The sequence below is a fragment of the Octodon degus genome, unplaced genomic scaffold (assembly GCF_000260255.1).
Source record: "Octodon degus isolate 3935 unplaced genomic scaffold, OctDeg1.0 scaffold00009, whole genome shotgun sequence".
NCBI classification, from domain to species: Eukaryota; Metazoa; Chordata; class Mammalia; order Rodentia; family Octodontidae; genus Octodon; species Octodon degus.
Genome location: NW_004524585.1, coordinates 11,940,619 through 11,955,619, shown reverse-complemented (window position 1 = coordinate 11,955,619; position 15,001 = coordinate 11,940,619). Strand labels below are relative to the sequence as shown.

Here is a 15,001-nt window from a genome sequence, read left to right as displayed (position 1 = left end):
GATGCGAGAAGGATCTTGCTTGGATGAAGTGACTGACTATGGGCTGCTAAGAACCAGAGGGGTCTGGCAGCCCCAGAGCTGATCCAGGGGCCTTTGCACTTTATTTAAAGACAAGTTGGGCTCCAGGCTGTGTAACGAGGCTCAGAGGAAGAGCTTGGTGCGTGCTCAGAGGTGAGTGCTGCAGTCTCCCTGGACTGAGGGCTCAGCTGGCTTCTTAGAGGATCTCCTGAAACTTCTTCCAAAGGACACGGTGCAGTGGAGAACTAAATCGTTCTTCATGTGCACAGAGAAAATATCCATGTTTCCCCTTTATAGTTCTTTTTTAAAAATTTGATACAGAGCCTCACTACATAATTCAGACTCATAGTGATCCTCCTGTCTCAGCCTCCCCAGCTCTGGGATTACAGGCATGCACAACCACGCATGGCTCGGGGGTGGCATAGCATGCAGTACTTGGGATCAAACTCCAGACCTTGCACTTGCCAGGCAGGAGCTTATGCAGCCGAGCTATCTCCCAGCCCTCCCTTTTACAATTCTTATGCTATATGCATCCTGCTCAGTACTAATTTAATTCTTTAAAAAACTTTTATTTTCTGGTACTGAGAATTGAACCCAGAGCCTTTGCACTCAGCCGTATCCTTAGCTCTTTCTGTAAAACTCTGAGACAGGGTCTCTCATGAAGTTGCCCAGGCTGGGGTCAAACTTGTGATCTTCCTGCCTCAGCCTCCCATGAAGTATTTGTCATTAAGTAAAACTGATGCCTCAGAGAGCTGTGCTGTGTCTTTTCATGACCCAGTGTGCTTCTGTGTGTCCACTGCTAGGTCCCCAGAGCACTGCACCCAGCACATACCATGTGCATCTTCCCGTGTGCCTCATGGAGGGAGGCTGATAAACACAGAGCCTGCCCTCATGGGACTTTAGCTAGAGGACTGGTCCTATTTTGAGAAGCAGAACTAGTGTGGGGGACAGCATGAGGCTGGGGCTAGGGCCAAGTGGGGAAGCCCCTAAGAACATAGCCTTAAATCAAAACCAAAAATTGTACTTACTGCAGTGACGTGTGTGTGTGTGTGTGTGTGTGCAGGGGGTGGTGGCACTGGGCAAGTGCTCTACACTGAGCTACATTCCTAGCTGTGTGGTAATATTTTTGCTAGCAAAAAGTTGGAAAGCATTAAAATGTCTAATATTTAATTGTGGAATAAACAAATTATAATAATACTATTTATGGGGTGTTATTTAGCTTTTTAAGAATAAAGTTTAAGTCAGGGATATAGCTCAGTGGCACAAGTGCCTGCCTGGCAAGCGCAAGGACCTGAGTTCTATTCCTGGTACCAAAAAAAAAAAAAAAAAGAAGATAAAAGAAAAAAGACAGACAGATGGATGACAGACAGACAGATAAACAAGAAGAAAATTTAAGCTAGGTGTGGTGGCGCATACCTGTAATCCTAGCACTCAGGTGGTTGAGGTAAGAGGATCACCACAAGTTCAAGGCCAGCCTGGGAGACAGTGAGACCCTGTCTCACAATGATACACAATATATTAATTATTGTAATTCTTTTGCTAACCTGTTTTGAAACTTTTTTTTCTATTTCAAATTTTAAAAATCATAAAGGAGGGCCCGCCAGATAACTCAGCAGACTAAAGTGCCTGCTTAGGCAGAGTGCAGTGGCCGGGGTTCAATCCCTGGCATGCCATGCCGACCCTGCCCCTGGGACGCTCTGAGATGGTGATTGAGACTGGGTGTGGTGGTGCGCACCTGTAATCCCAGTGCTTGGGAGGCTGAACACAGGTGGATCACTAGGAGTCCAATCTACATAGTAAGACCCTGTAGACCCTGTCCTAAATATATTTAAAAAATTATAAAGGAAAAAGACTTAGGATAAAAATTTGGGTTAAAAGTCAGAATACCACACTACATATAGTATGATCTCAATATATGTAGCAAATCATAGAAAAAATAGGTATAGAGTGTAGTAAGTGTTAACCTTAGTTTTCAGGATGGTAGAATGATGGGGCTTGAGAGCTTTTTCTTGTAGGCCCTCAGCCTTTGTATCTTCCACACCAATGTTTCTGCAGTGATTTTTTTTTTTTTTTTTTTTTTTTTTGTGGTACTTGGGATTGAACTCAGGACCCTGAGCTTGCCAGGCAAGCGCTTATTCTACTGAGCTATCTCCCTGGCCCCTCTGCATCTCCCCTTGAATTACATTTTTTTTTTTGAGATAGTCTTGCTATATAATTCATAGTGACCTTGAGCACTGTGTAGCCCAGGCTGGCCTCCAATTCACAGTGATCCTCTTGCCTCAGCCTCCCAAGTGCTGGGATTCCAAGTGTGCACCACCACACCCAGTTTGAATTACTTTTATCCTTAATGAACGCCACTTCCTTGAAGGAGGAAGGTGACCTGACAGCAGCCATAGGGAGGGTGTAGGGCTTCAGGTGTGATCTGGGCACCATTTTCAGAAAGCCCCAGTGCCAGTGCTGGGAAGGAGCCCAGGAGAGAGGCGGAGGATTGGGGCTGAGATACTGACAGTGGGACTGTCTCAAGAAACCAAGATGGTCAGGATGATGTTATGGAAACCAGGGAGGACAGAGGCCAAAGTGGGGAAATCTCAGAGAAAACCTGGCTCCCTCCTATGGGTGCTGTGAGGTTAGATTTATGTGAATACAGAAAATGCAGGGGGCCTGCCCCTTAGCTCAGTTCTTTAAGTGGCTGCTTCAACAAAGCAGTCAGGCTCAGGTTGCTGTGGTTTGATCCCCACAACTAAAGTTAGCCAAACCTGCCCTGAAGGCATTCGGAGCAAAAAAAATCCTTGGGCTGGGGAGATGGCTCAGTGCAATAAGCGCTTCCCTGGCAAGCACAAGGGACTGAGTTCAATCCCCAGTTCAGAAAAAAAAAAAATGCATTGGGTCTGTAGGCTTTGGAGGCAGGCAGACTTGTTCAAATCAGTTCCTCGTCATCCAGCTGAATGGCCTTGAGAGAGCCAGCCAGCCCGTCCGAACCTGTTTTCCTCTGTTCATTGTGGGCACTATCATATAATATTTGGTTGTTTGGATTAGATGAGCTCATACATAAGAAATACTTCTTACAGCCTTTGAGTAGATATGCGCTCACATACTGATGACTGTTACTGTTTTCCACAGTTGCTGGTCTGAAGCAAAATACCCCTGAACCATGAGGGAGTGTTATCATGTGTAGCTTTGATAACAGTTTTTCCTTGTCCTTTGGGTAGCAGGTTTTATATTTGGGCCTCTGTAATATTCACCCTACCCTCTTCCCTGCTTCTCCTCAGCCATCCCCACAGCCACCATGAGGAACATCTTTAAGAGGAACCAGGAGCCCATTGTGGCTCCTGCCACCACCACGGCCACCATGCCGATCGGCCCTGCAGAAAGCTCCAACTCCACGGAGAGTGGTGGTGCAGGGGAGAGTCAGGAGGACATGTTTGCCAAGCTGAAGGAGAAGTTCTTCAATGAGATCAACAAGATCCCCTGTGAGTGGCCTGGCTGCTGCTGGGCAGGGCGGTAGGGGGCACAACTGGGCTGGGCTCTCCTCTAAAGCTTGGACCTCAGCCTGTATTCTTAGGGGGAAACTCCTTGAGGAATAGGGGGAAATGTGGCCTGGAACCAGTGAGGGGGTTGGTAGGGGTTATGTGCACAAAACTCCAACGGGGAAAAATTTCTTACAACTTAAATAAATGCCCCAAGACATGATGAAATAGAAATCATTATTCACCCTTTCAGATACATTTTGAAAGGAGTTGTGGTTTTTTTTTTTTTTTTTTTTTTTTTTTTTTTTGTTCTTTTTGTTTTTTTAATATGACGAATAAAGGTTTCTGCCACATTCTGAATTGCTGGCAAAGGCCGCCGCTCAATAGCAGACGCCAGAGGTGCAACTTTGAGGGTGGGGAGCTGCTGCTTCAGGACCACGGAGAGCACCCAGCCCACCGCCCACACACCTGAGCTCCGCCCAGTCCCTCTTGCTTATGGGGTGATAAACCTCCGGAAGCCTTTCTGTCTCTGAGGCAGCCCTTTCGTAACTGGGCACCAGGGTGAGCGCCAAGGGGCTGCTGTGACCCACAGGTGTGGTAAGGACCGACTAGCCTCTGTAGAATGGCCCATCCTCCAATTTTAAACTAAACTCTGGTTTCCACCTAAAAACCTGCCCGCTGTCCTTCCGCAGTACTGAGGGCAGAAGAGAAGGTAAGAGCAGGGCAGTAGTGAAAAGACATCTAAGGTATTTGCAGCCAACATGCGACCACTCATGAATACGAGGGTAAAGCACTTTGGAGCATGGGCATTGTGGGCAGTCCTAGTCCTGACCTATTTCGGCCAGCATGCAGGACTCAGGCTGGGGGCGTGGTGTGCTGACTCGGGGCCCTTCTCCATGCGGGCAGTGCCTCCGTGGGCTCTGATTGCCATTGCCGTGGTTGCTGGCCTGCTGCTTCTCACCTGCTGCTTCTGCATCTGCAAGAAATGCTGCTGCAAGAAGAAGAAGAACAAGAAGGAGAAGGGGAAGGGTATGAAGAATGCCATGAACATGAAGGACATGAAGGGTGGTCAGGTAGGAGTGTGTGGTGTAGGGGTGTGGGGAGGAGAGACCCAGTCCCACTCTCCTGAGGCTGAAACCAAAGGTTTTCTGGGCTCCTGCAGCCAAACTGGTTCCTCCTCCAACCTCCACAGGGCTCTGTTGGCTGCCCCAGCATCATCTGCTCGACAGCTGGTGGGAAGGGGAACTTAAGCACATGTCAGCATGACCTCATTCTTGAATGCAAGGGAGGGCATATATGTGCTGAGACCATGGAACCCACTGGAACAAAATGCCAGAGAGACAGCCTGCTGCCACCAGCAGGAAGCCACCACTGGGGGACCCTGTGCTTTCCTGCCAGATGAGGCTGGGGAACAACAGAAGCCACCTTGGTGGCATCTGGCATGGCTGGGTGGGGAGCTAGGCAAGGCAGGAGAAAGGTTCAGTGCCACCAAGACAAGGCCATGTAGAATCCATCACCACCCATGGGAACTTAGTTTATTCTAGTCTTAAGGACAGGTGTCTTTGGTGTTGGTCAGACTAGAAAAATCCTTTTCTTTTTCCTTTTTCGGCAATGCTGAGGATTGAACTCAGGGCCTTGCATGTGTTAGGCAAGCACTCCACCTCTGAGTCACATCCCCAGTGCTCAAGAAGTCCCTTATTATATGAAAACCTTATTTTAAGTTCACAGAAGCCCTTCATATCCCCATGTCTGTTTTGAGAAGAACTTGAAGAAATCTCAAAGACTCAGTATGGAGGATGGAAGGGGCTGGTCTCAAGTTGGCCAGGGTCTCGTCGCTGTTGAGTGCTTTTGTGGCATGTGCACACATAGGCATGCACATGCATGTGTGTGCACCTGGCCCCAAAAGGAGCCTACAGCTTATGCATGTGTGTGTGAGGGTCCAAGAGTGAGCTGTGTGGATCTGGCCCAGCCCAGTTTCCCCACATGGCTCTGAATTCAGGGACTGGCATGAGCTATGGATTTTTTATGTCTCCTTCTTCTCTTTCTGCCTCCGTGGACAAATCTTGCTGCTGTCTGCCTGGACTGTGCTGCTGGTATGTCTTGCCCAGGATGGGTGAGGTCTGACTTGGGACTGGTTTGGGGTGGCATCTCATGTGGGAAGTGAATCTTCTGCCTCACAACTCTGTATGGCTTGTGGCTGAGCATCAGGCCCCCTAGGGTGGTGCTCCATGGGGAGGAGGGACCCACCAGATCTGGAGCCTGCTTCCATAGGCAGGGCTGGTGGGCTACATGGGGTCCTGATGGGCTGAGGGGCAGCAGTTGCCCCTGGTTGTGCCATGTGCCATCCCTCACCCCCACCTGGCTCTGAGTGAGGGGCAGGCATGACAGGGAAGGCCTCCTGCTGCCCTGGTGCTGAGGCTGGCTACTGTTGTTCTCTCCATTGACCTTGCTCCCCCCTCCCCACAAGCTCTTTCAGGATGACGATGATGCGGAGACAGGCCTGACTGAGGGGGAAGGGGAAGGGGAAGAGGAGAAAGAGCCGGAGAACCTGGGCAAGCTGCAGTTCTCCCTGGACTATGATTTCCAGGCTAACCAGGTATGGAGAGCTGGGCTGGGGGACCACGGAAGTGGGGACCTGGGGCTGGATGTGGGGGGTAGAAACAATGCCCCTGTGTGGGTATTGCTGCTTTCTGTGATATAGGGTGTATCTGTCTGGATACTGACCTGGCGCGGCCACCAGCCTGCACTGGGCAAAGTGTCAAGTTGACTCTGGGTTAAGTTGTCCACCAAGCTTAGGCAAATCAGTTGCCCTTTCAACTTCAGGTATCCTGGCGTCACTGCACATTCCTGGGGCAGAAGGTGGAGGCCAGCCTTGCCTGGTCACCACCCCACCCCAGCCTCTAGCTGTCACCTTTGGGGAGGCTTTGGAGGGTGTTGGGACCAGGGCCAGCTCTGGAGTTGTATTGTGGAGACTCAGGACTCTCCCTCCATCCCTTTTTCCACAGCTCACTGTGGGAGTCCTGCAGGCTGCGGAGCTACCTGCCCTCGACATGGGGGGCACCTCAGACCCTTATGTCAAAGTCTTCCTCCTTCCAGACAAGAAAAAGAAATATGAGACCAAAGTCCATCGGAAGACTCTGAACCCAGCCTTCAATGAGACCTTCACTTTCAAGGTGACGAGACTGGAAGGTGCTCCAGCTCCCTCCCAGTCCTTGAACTTTGCAGATCTTCCCTTAGTCTTGGGCCAGGGCCAGGGCCCCAAGCTCAGCTGTGTGGCAGGCTGGATGCAGCCCCAGCAAAGTCACTGCTGGCCTCATTCTCTGCTCTCCAGTAACCCTGCTGGGCCTTTCTTCTGCCTCTAATGACTGACCAGGAGGCAGGCCTAGGCCAGAGACTTACACATGGCATTCCTTGGAGGCACACCAGTCATTGCAGCCCCTTCTGATCTCTTTGCACCCTGCAGGTGCCATACCAGGAGCTAGGGGGCAAAACTCTGGTGATGGCCATCTATGACTTTGACCGCTTCTCCAAGCATGACATCATTGGGGAAGTAAAGGTGCCCATGAACACTGTGGACCTCGGCCAGCCCATCGAGGAGTGGAGAGACCTGCAAGGCGGGGAAAAGGAGGAGGTGAGAGCAGGGCGAGGCCTAAGCCGACAGAACGGGGCACACTGCTGGACCCTCCTGGGCTGGTGGAGAAGATGGGCTTTAGAGTGAGGCCTTTCAGGCTGGGGTTCCAGCTCATGCCACTGAGGTCCTGGCTGTGGGCTTCCTTTTTAGACTCCTTATAGAGGAGGATGAAATGTGCATGTAGTCTGGTGTTTGGTAGGTAGTCGACTAAATCAGAACCATCCTTGTCATTCACAAGGTTCTGCTATCTTGTAGGGTCAGTGACTCCTGATTCTGTGCCTCAGTTTACCCACATGGAAGTTCACATTTGCTCTAAAGGATTCTCAGCAAGGGGGTTTGTCCTGACTGCTCCAGTGCGCATTTGTTCATCATGTATTACTGAGTATCTGCTGTGTATCCAGAACTTCACTTTAGCCACTCTTCCTTAAAAGTATTGGTTCTTTCTCTGCCTGGGACAGGCCCTGGAGCTGCCAAGAGTGGTGCTAGGCAGTGGTACGTGGATGAGAGAAGCACAGGACATCCTTGTGGACCTGGAGGCTCGTGCTGTGTCCAGAAGTCAGGGCAACGCACTGAAAATAGGATGGTGTGGTGTGCTCAGTCCCAGGTCTGAGGCCCTGCAGTGTTGGCTGAGAATGAGAGTCAGGAATGCTAAATGCTCCTCCTGTATCCCTCTGGGTGCCTCAGTTTCTCATTGGAAAGAACCCTTGCCTTCTTTACATGAAAGGGTTGCAGTGACAAAGGAAAGGGAGCAAAGTGCTTTGAATATCAGGAATTGCTGTGAACTGCAGAATGAGCCCCTTCAGGTCAGGTCTAAAGCAGATGTGGGGGTCGCAAACTGGGCTGGCAAGACTAGGCCAGTCACCCTCGGGCAGTGCCTGACTGAGATGACGAGTCCCACTTTTCCCTGGACAGCCAGAGAAGCTGGGTGACATCTGCACCTCCCTGCGCTACGTGCCCACTGCAGGGAAGCTTACCGTCTGCATCCTGGAGGCCAAGAACCTCAAGAAGATGGATGTGGGCGGCCTTTCAGGTACACACAGTGCTTCTGGCTGCCATTGGGTGGCAGCAGTGAGCCAGTCACTACTCACCACCCCTAGAGTTTGCATGTGCTGTGGAGGAGGAAATGTCCCAGCTCTGGGAGCAAGATGTTTCCCAGGGGAGCTCTGGCTTCCCACTCCGCCTTTCTCCAAGGAGGCCCTGCCCCCCAATCTGAGTTGCCGTCCCTGTATTCCCTGGCCTTGTCTTGTGGCCCATGAAGGAGAGGATCAATGAAACTTCATCACCCAGCTGGCCAATGTCTTAGGATTTTACTTCTCTCAGGCAAGTATAGGAAATGGGAAGGGTTTAGCCCAAAGTGTGCCTCTCTGCCACAAACTGAGGACACTTCCAGGAGGTGTAGGCGCTATTGTCTATGCCCTGGGAAGGGACACTCTGTGTGTGTGTGTGTGTGTGTGTGTGTGTGTGTGTTGCTGTATCAGATTTACCTGGTGGTATCTGGAGCTGGGCACAGAATGCTGGAGAACCCTCTGCCTCCTCCACAGTGCCCTAGGAATGGGCGTGGGCTCTGTCATTGATCAGTGTGTGGTCTTGTGTTGGTCATTTCCCTTCTTTGGCCTGTTTCTCATCTACAAGGAAGCTTAGATCAGGCCAGGGTGAAGACATAGCAGAGGTATGCCCTGCCATTAGTGTTACACTGTCCCCTAATGCAGGTATCACCAGTCTGTCCCCACACTCCTTTACAAGGCCTCATTCAGATCCCAAAATTGTCCCTGCAAGATCTTCCTGACAGGTCAGAGCTGTCCCTGAGGTGAAACATTTTGCCACCCTAAAGGTGAATAATTCTTCTGCCTTTTTGGACTGCCTTGGGGCTTTCTGCTCACCCGCTCTCAGCAGGGGGAGACCCTGTCCCTCTGAGGCTGGAGTAGGCCAGTCACTTGACAGCGAGGGGAGAGCTAAAGAGCCTTGGGTTGGGACTCTCTCCACAGACCCCTATGTGAAGATCCACCTGATGCAGAATGGGAAGAGGCTCAAGAAGAAGAAGACAACAGTGAAAAAAAAGACCCTGAACCCCTACTTCAATGAGTCCTTCAGCTTTGAGATCCCCTTCGAGCAGATTCAGGTGCTTAAGCCCTTTGGGTCTGAGGCACGGAGCTGGGGTGGCGATAAAGGAGTCCCCACCCCACTGGGAGGTGGAGGCAGGAGACTCAGGAACACAGGTCATCATGTGCTGGGGAAGGCTCAGGTGTGATGGTCCCTCTCTGGGGCATCTTCTGAAGAGTCCTCCTTTTCTGAAGTGATGAAAATGAACTAATTCCAGAAATTTCTACATATCAGTCTTTAAGGACTTTGAGGAACATGGCCACATATGGGTGTTTGTGACAAAAGCCCATGGTTGGGAGTGAGAGGAGAAGAAAAGCTGTCTCCTTCTCCATCCTTCCCTGGCCATGGCCTGCCACAGCCATCCCTGCCCTCATCTCTGCTACTCCTAGCCCTGCTCCCATCCATGCCTCTCCCCTCACTGAGTCACCCAGCCTTCTCTGTTCTTCTGTCCCTCCCTCCCTCCTTTCCTCCATCTCTCCCTCTAGCAAATTCTGTGCCTGTCAGAAATGAAGGTCTGTGTTTTTCTCCACTTTGAGTATGGCTGGGATATGGTGGACAAGGACGAGAGCCCCTTTGTGACTGTAGTGAGGTATAACCAAGGCCTTACAGCGGGCATTTCCCATGGAATCATGGACTTGCCTCCTTTATAGTAAGCTGATCCACTTGGTTCTGCTCCCCTATAGAGCACTGAGGGGTAGGAGTGCCAGGAGGCACTCAAGAGTTAGAGTTGCCTGATGAATCACACATGGAATCCTCCAAGGGAACAGTGGGTAACTCAGCAGGAATGGGAGCCCAGGAAGGCTTTCCAGTGGAGAACTTGAGGCAGACAGCAGCAAGCATGCTGCCCAAGCATCACAGATCCCGCATGTCCAGATCCAGTGTCTGACCTTCTCTCCCTTCACAGTGAAACCTGCTTCATCTGAATACTGTTTTTAGTGAATGGCTCTACCATCTGCCCAGCAGCCCAAGCCAGACAGCCCAAGCCAGACACCTGAGCATCACCTTAGACCCCAGTCCTTTCCCTTTTTCATGTATCCAACATCCTATCCTGAGCATTTCCTAAGTGCAGGCACTAGTCAGGCACTGAGAACACAAGTGTGTAGAAGGCTCAGTAAAAAAAAAAAAAAAAAAAAAAAAATAGTTGGGGGCCGGGGAAATGGCTCAGTAGAATAAGCACTTGCCTGGCAAGTGCAAGGGCCTGAGTTCAATCCCTGGTTCCAGTAAAAAAAAAGGGTCAGTCCTGACTCCAGAGGTGGTCACAGTGGGAGGGGACAAGCAACATACAGTGAGATGACAGCTTCATTGAGCATTAGGAAGAGGACACTAAACAGCCGAGGGATAGCCCCTCAACAAGTCCATCTGTTTGCTAAGTCACAGTTCTCTCAATACCTCTCCTATCTGGCTGTGACTTTCCAATTCCACTGCCTTCGTTTATGTCAGTGTCCATCCCATCCTAACCTCCAGCAACTAACTGGTCTCCCTGTCCCTTAGGCCCAGCCCCACTCCAGTGAATCCTCCACTTCAGCACCACTATTTTCTTTCCAAATTAACCATGCCATTCTTAAAAATCTTTTAGCTTAGGATAAAATGCCAACTCCTGAGCTGGCTCCAGCTCACTCTGGTTACCTTACCTTCTGCTGCATGGTTTCTGACTCCACAGTGCCATGATTCTGCACGTCCAACATTTCTTAGTCACCAAATGTATTTTTGTGTTGCTGTCCCTAACTAGGCTAATCTTTCCTGGAGTCTTCATTCCCCTTTTCTCCTCTGAGAGAAATCCTTACCCTTCCTATCCCATTCAGATGTCACCTCCTGTATGAAGCTTGCCCTGACTCAGCCAAGCTCGACCGTCACTTTCTATGAATACCCATAGACCCTTGTGCCTAGCTCTGTATCATAACCTTTATCACTTTGTGTTGCCAGTTTGTGGTTATGTGTCTGTTCATCTCATTAGAGTTAAAAAGTCACCTTTCCACTGCCCCTTATCAAGTGCTTAATACAGCCAGTGCTTAACATCGCATTTGTCTGGTAAATGCCTGTTGGTAGAAACATAGGTCATCTCTAAAAGGTGTAACCTCTGCCTCTATGTAAATTCAGTCCTAGCTGGATCCAGAAGTAGAAGAAAGGAGTCCTGGGAAGACTTTCCTGCCCAATCATTTGAAGTAGTTTGTTGGAGGGGAGAAATTTGGTAATGCAATCTCCAGTCTTCACCTTCCAATTCCTCCCTCCTTTGTTTTCCTTGTAGAAAGTCCAGGTGGTGGTCACTGTGCTGGACTATGACAAGCTGGGTAAGAATGAAGCCATTGGCAAGATCTTTGTAGGCAGCAATGCCACAGGCACAGAGCTGCGGCACTGGTCCGATATGCTGGCCAACCCCCGGAGGCCCATTGCCCAGTGGCACTCGCTCAAGCCTGAAGAGGAGGTGGACGCACTTCTGGGCAAGAACAAGTAGGCGGCAGCAGCTGGGATCCAGCACCCTTCACGGACACTGACAAGATCCAGAGCTATCAATACCTCAGTTGTGCAACCTTAGAGGTTTTGTTTTGATCTGTCTGTGATTGTATACTTGTTTTTCTTTCTTCTCTTTTTAAAGACCAACTTTCCCTTTGATGGCTATGTGAGGAGAGTCCCCTAAGAGGTAAAAGAGAAGCCTGACTCTGTTCATCATCCTAGGAACTGTGCTTGCTGCATGCCCTGTCATGGTTCCCTCTCACTCTTCCAGTGCTTTACTTAAGTTTCACCCGAGTGAGGCACTCTACTGGCAAAGTTGCAGCACTTGTTTTTTGCACATTCTGGACCAACAAAATGGAGGCACATCCTGTTTCCTGACAGCGAAGGCAGGGCAACACAGTGGCCAATGGTTGTGTGTGTGTGTGTGTGTGTGTGTGTGTGTGTGTGTCTGTCTGTCTGTCTGTCTGTCTTTGTCTTTGAGTATCTCTCTTCAAGCCTGGGATGAGTCATGGATAGTGAAGCTATATGGGAAGAAAATGTTCTTCGGGGACCTTGACATGAAGGAAATCCACTGATGGTGGAAGATCTATCAGCTTGTGGAAAAGGCTCAAAATTGTGTTCAGATGCCAGAAGCTCCTACCTTCCTTGTAGATGGCTCTTTGGGAGGCAGCAAGATGGGACAGGATGTGTCCAGAACGAGGACCAAAGCCCTGATGCCATCATAGACTTCCTCCTGTTGGTCACAGCTTCTCTAGAAGTGGGGGTTTTGAAACATTCATAGAAATAAACTATTCTAGCTTGGTCAGACTCTTAACAGGGACTGTCAGTCCTAGGATCTCACTCTTACTGACAGTGAATATCAAAACTATGAAGAAACATCAAGGTCTCTTTATTCAGAAAGACCAAAATTAAAACTCTTGCATCATGGCCCCTACCAGTGGGAAACACAGATGCTTTCACTCTCTCCAGAATCTAAGCAGTACCATGCATTTTTTCTCCATTGTGCTTTTGCTTCAATTTCTCTTTTAAGTGGAGCAACTTGTCTGAAGACATGTTATATGTACAAAGCCAGAGAACTTTTGAGAAGAAGGCTTAAATGTTCTTAGTTTCCTTGAGGTCCAGGTAAGAAGGGGGTGGTAAAAAGGGGAGAATGATGGACAGATGACGGGAGTTTCTGGGATGGGAACATTTGGATTCCTCCAATGCCCGCCCATTCCTTGTTCTTTGAACACTCTGCTGTCTATACTGTAGGACTTTTAAGTAGTGAGGTGGATCATGGAGGCCTGTGAAGAGGCCCCAGCCTAACATTCATTAATCTTTTCTCTATGAATGCTAAGATGGTGGTGGAGGAAACCTGCCAGGGTTTCTACTCCATTTTCAGTTGTCCCCTTCCTCATTTACCTCTTGTCCCCAGCATTGATTTTTAAAAAGCCATATATATGTTGGTCAAATTTGCACTGAGTCTCCTTTAGCCCAGTCAAGAAAGTCAGGTCCCCATATGGCCAGAGGTCAGCTCTCTTTGTCTCTCTTCTCTTAGCCTCTCTTTTCTGTCTTCAATCTTCAGACCCTTGCCATTTCCTCACCACAGAAAACTCACAGCTTCCCTGGAAGCTTGGGAGTCACATTCCCAAGAAAGATGGCAGCACTTCCTGTCCTTCCCCATCTGAGCCACTTTATCTTCCTGTAGGCACCTGAGATGGAATGAGAGTGTTGGAATCAGGCTTTGAGACCCCAGAGTGTGTTAAAGAAGTGAAGAGGGTATTAGATTTTGCTTTGTTGTTATTCAAGTAGGGAGTGAAGGAACATCTCCACCAGAAAGAGACTGGAAAGAAAGTCTTTGCTGACCTGAGACTGACCCTTCTCTTTTCTGCTAGTGCTATATGGGAAGTCATGTGTTTTATATACCTTATGTGTACATACCTACTAGGAAGGCAGCAGAATAATACAAATATGAGCTCTAGTCCTTGGGATCAGAGTTATAGTCATGGTAGAGAGTTGCAGGACAATAGAGTGCCTTTAGAATCTGGGTGGCAGCAGAGTACAAGTCCAAGTATGGACATCAGGTGTCACTGGACTCCTCTCCCATCCCCAGGGCTGTGAGATTTTGGTGCTCTCAGGGTCCCCTCTCACTCACATTCCATAAACTTCATTCATGGAAACCTCTGTCAATCTCTACCTTTATTATTTTACTCTTTCCAGCCATCAGGGATTCTTCTGTGTCTATGAACCTCATTTACTCCTTTGAAAGCCTAACACTTGCCACTTCCTTGCTAGAGAAAGGAAATGGTAGGCCCCTCTGGTGGTCTAAGTGTCCCAGGCCTGGAGACAGAAGCTGGGTTTATTATTGAGCCCACCTCTGTTGGGTAGCCTGAAGGGGCAGGACAAGTTACTGTGTCTTTGAGTGTTGGCACCAGTGTGGAGCTAGTGTGGGTGTCAGGAGCACCTAGCTACCTGAGCAGATGGCACCTGGCTGGGTCCACAGGCTGCAGGGAACATAGTGATAAGTTTACTATATCTATAGGCTGATGTAATGCAAACCACAGCATCATTCTAAACCCTCCCTGCTGTGCAGGTCTACTTCCACGGCATTAGGGCGCTGGGGCTTGGTGCCGAGTAGCAGAGTTAAGGTGTCTAGATGCTTCTGGGAGTGAGTTTTCATCCAAAAGTCTGTTCCAGAGAGGAAAGTCCTTAGTGGAGAGATGATTTCTTACAGAGGGGCTAAGGCCATGATAATCTAAAACTAATCCCATCCAAAAACTGGGGGTGAAGCTGAAAAGCTGTTTTCTCCCTGGATAATCATTCCAGAAAGGACATTAACTCTCCCAGAGCTACGGGCAGCTATTTAAACTTTGGAAGCAGAAGCCTAGGCCCAAGGGAGGCTGGGCAGTCCCAAGCAGAGTAGGTATTTGACATGATGAGAAATGACTTCCCTGGAGCCTATGAGGCCAGTCTCAGATCCTGGTTTTTTCTCTTCTGATCAGTACCTTGAATCTCTACAGAATCAGTTTGAGATTTTGCTGGAGCAAGGCTTCTGTAAGAGAGAAGGGTCACTACAGGTCGCCTGCAGGTAAAACTAGCTCTCTTGTATATCTGTCCCCATGCAAGAGATGGATGATAGCAATGAGAGCACTGTTTTCTGTGGAGGATGAGATTCCTTGTTTCTTTAATGTCCTACACTAATTCTTGAGGTTTTCATGGCCTGGGTCTTACCTGATCTTTGTAGAGCCTGTCTCTGAGGGTGTCCCTCCCCTCAAGTGTAGGAGTTTGAGCCAGGAGATGCCTTCATGTCCTCTGCTGTGCCCCTTCTTGGTTCTGTCTTCCTTCCCACCTGGGG

General features: G+C 49.4%; 1 protein-coding gene across 3 annotated transcripts; it reads left to right on the top strand.

Annotated features, from left to right (window-relative positions):
- The first annotated feature begins 3,272 nt into the window (after positions 1-3,272).
- Syt2 (synaptotagmin 2) lies at positions 3,273-13,695 on the top strand. 3 transcript variants are annotated; one of them, XM_004625359.2, is made up of 8 exons: positions 3,273-3,488; positions 4,392-4,558; positions 5,962-6,081; positions 6,491-6,658; positions 6,949-7,116; positions 8,029-8,146; positions 9,102-9,235; positions 11,462-13,695. In XM_004625359.2, exons 1-8 carry the CDS (start codon positions 3,305-3,307, stop codon positions 11,666-11,668), a joined length of 1,266 nt encoding a protein of 421 aa, XP_004625416.1. In that variant the 5' UTR covers positions 3,273-3,304; the 3' UTR covers positions 11,669-13,695. The 3 variants fall into 3 exon arrangements, with proteins under 3 accessions (XP_004625416.1, XP_023563811.1, XP_023563806.1); XM_023708043.1 differs by having other exon boundaries at positions 3,327-3,488; positions 5,953-6,081; XM_023708038.1 differs by lacking the exon at positions 3,273-3,488 and having other exon boundaries at positions 4,138-4,558; positions 5,953-6,081.
- The last annotated feature ends 1,306 nt before the right edge of the window (positions 13,696-15,001 follow it).

What these genes read in the sequence shown, in the direction of transcription:
- Syt2 (XM_004625359.2), top strand. Translation starts at nt 3,305, where the DNA reads ATGAGGAACATCTTTAAGAGGAACCAGGAGCCCATTGTGGCTCCTGCC. An exon ending in ATGATTTCCAGGCTAACCAG is followed by an intron (nt 6,082 to 6,490) that starts GTATGGAGAGCT and finishes CTTTTTCCACAG; the next exon opens with CTCACTGTGGGAGTCCTGCA. An exon ending in GGATGTGGGCGGCCTTTCAG is followed by an intron (nt 8,147 to 9,101) that starts GTACACACAGTG and finishes CTCTCTCCACAG; the next exon opens with ACCCCTATGTGAAGATCCAC.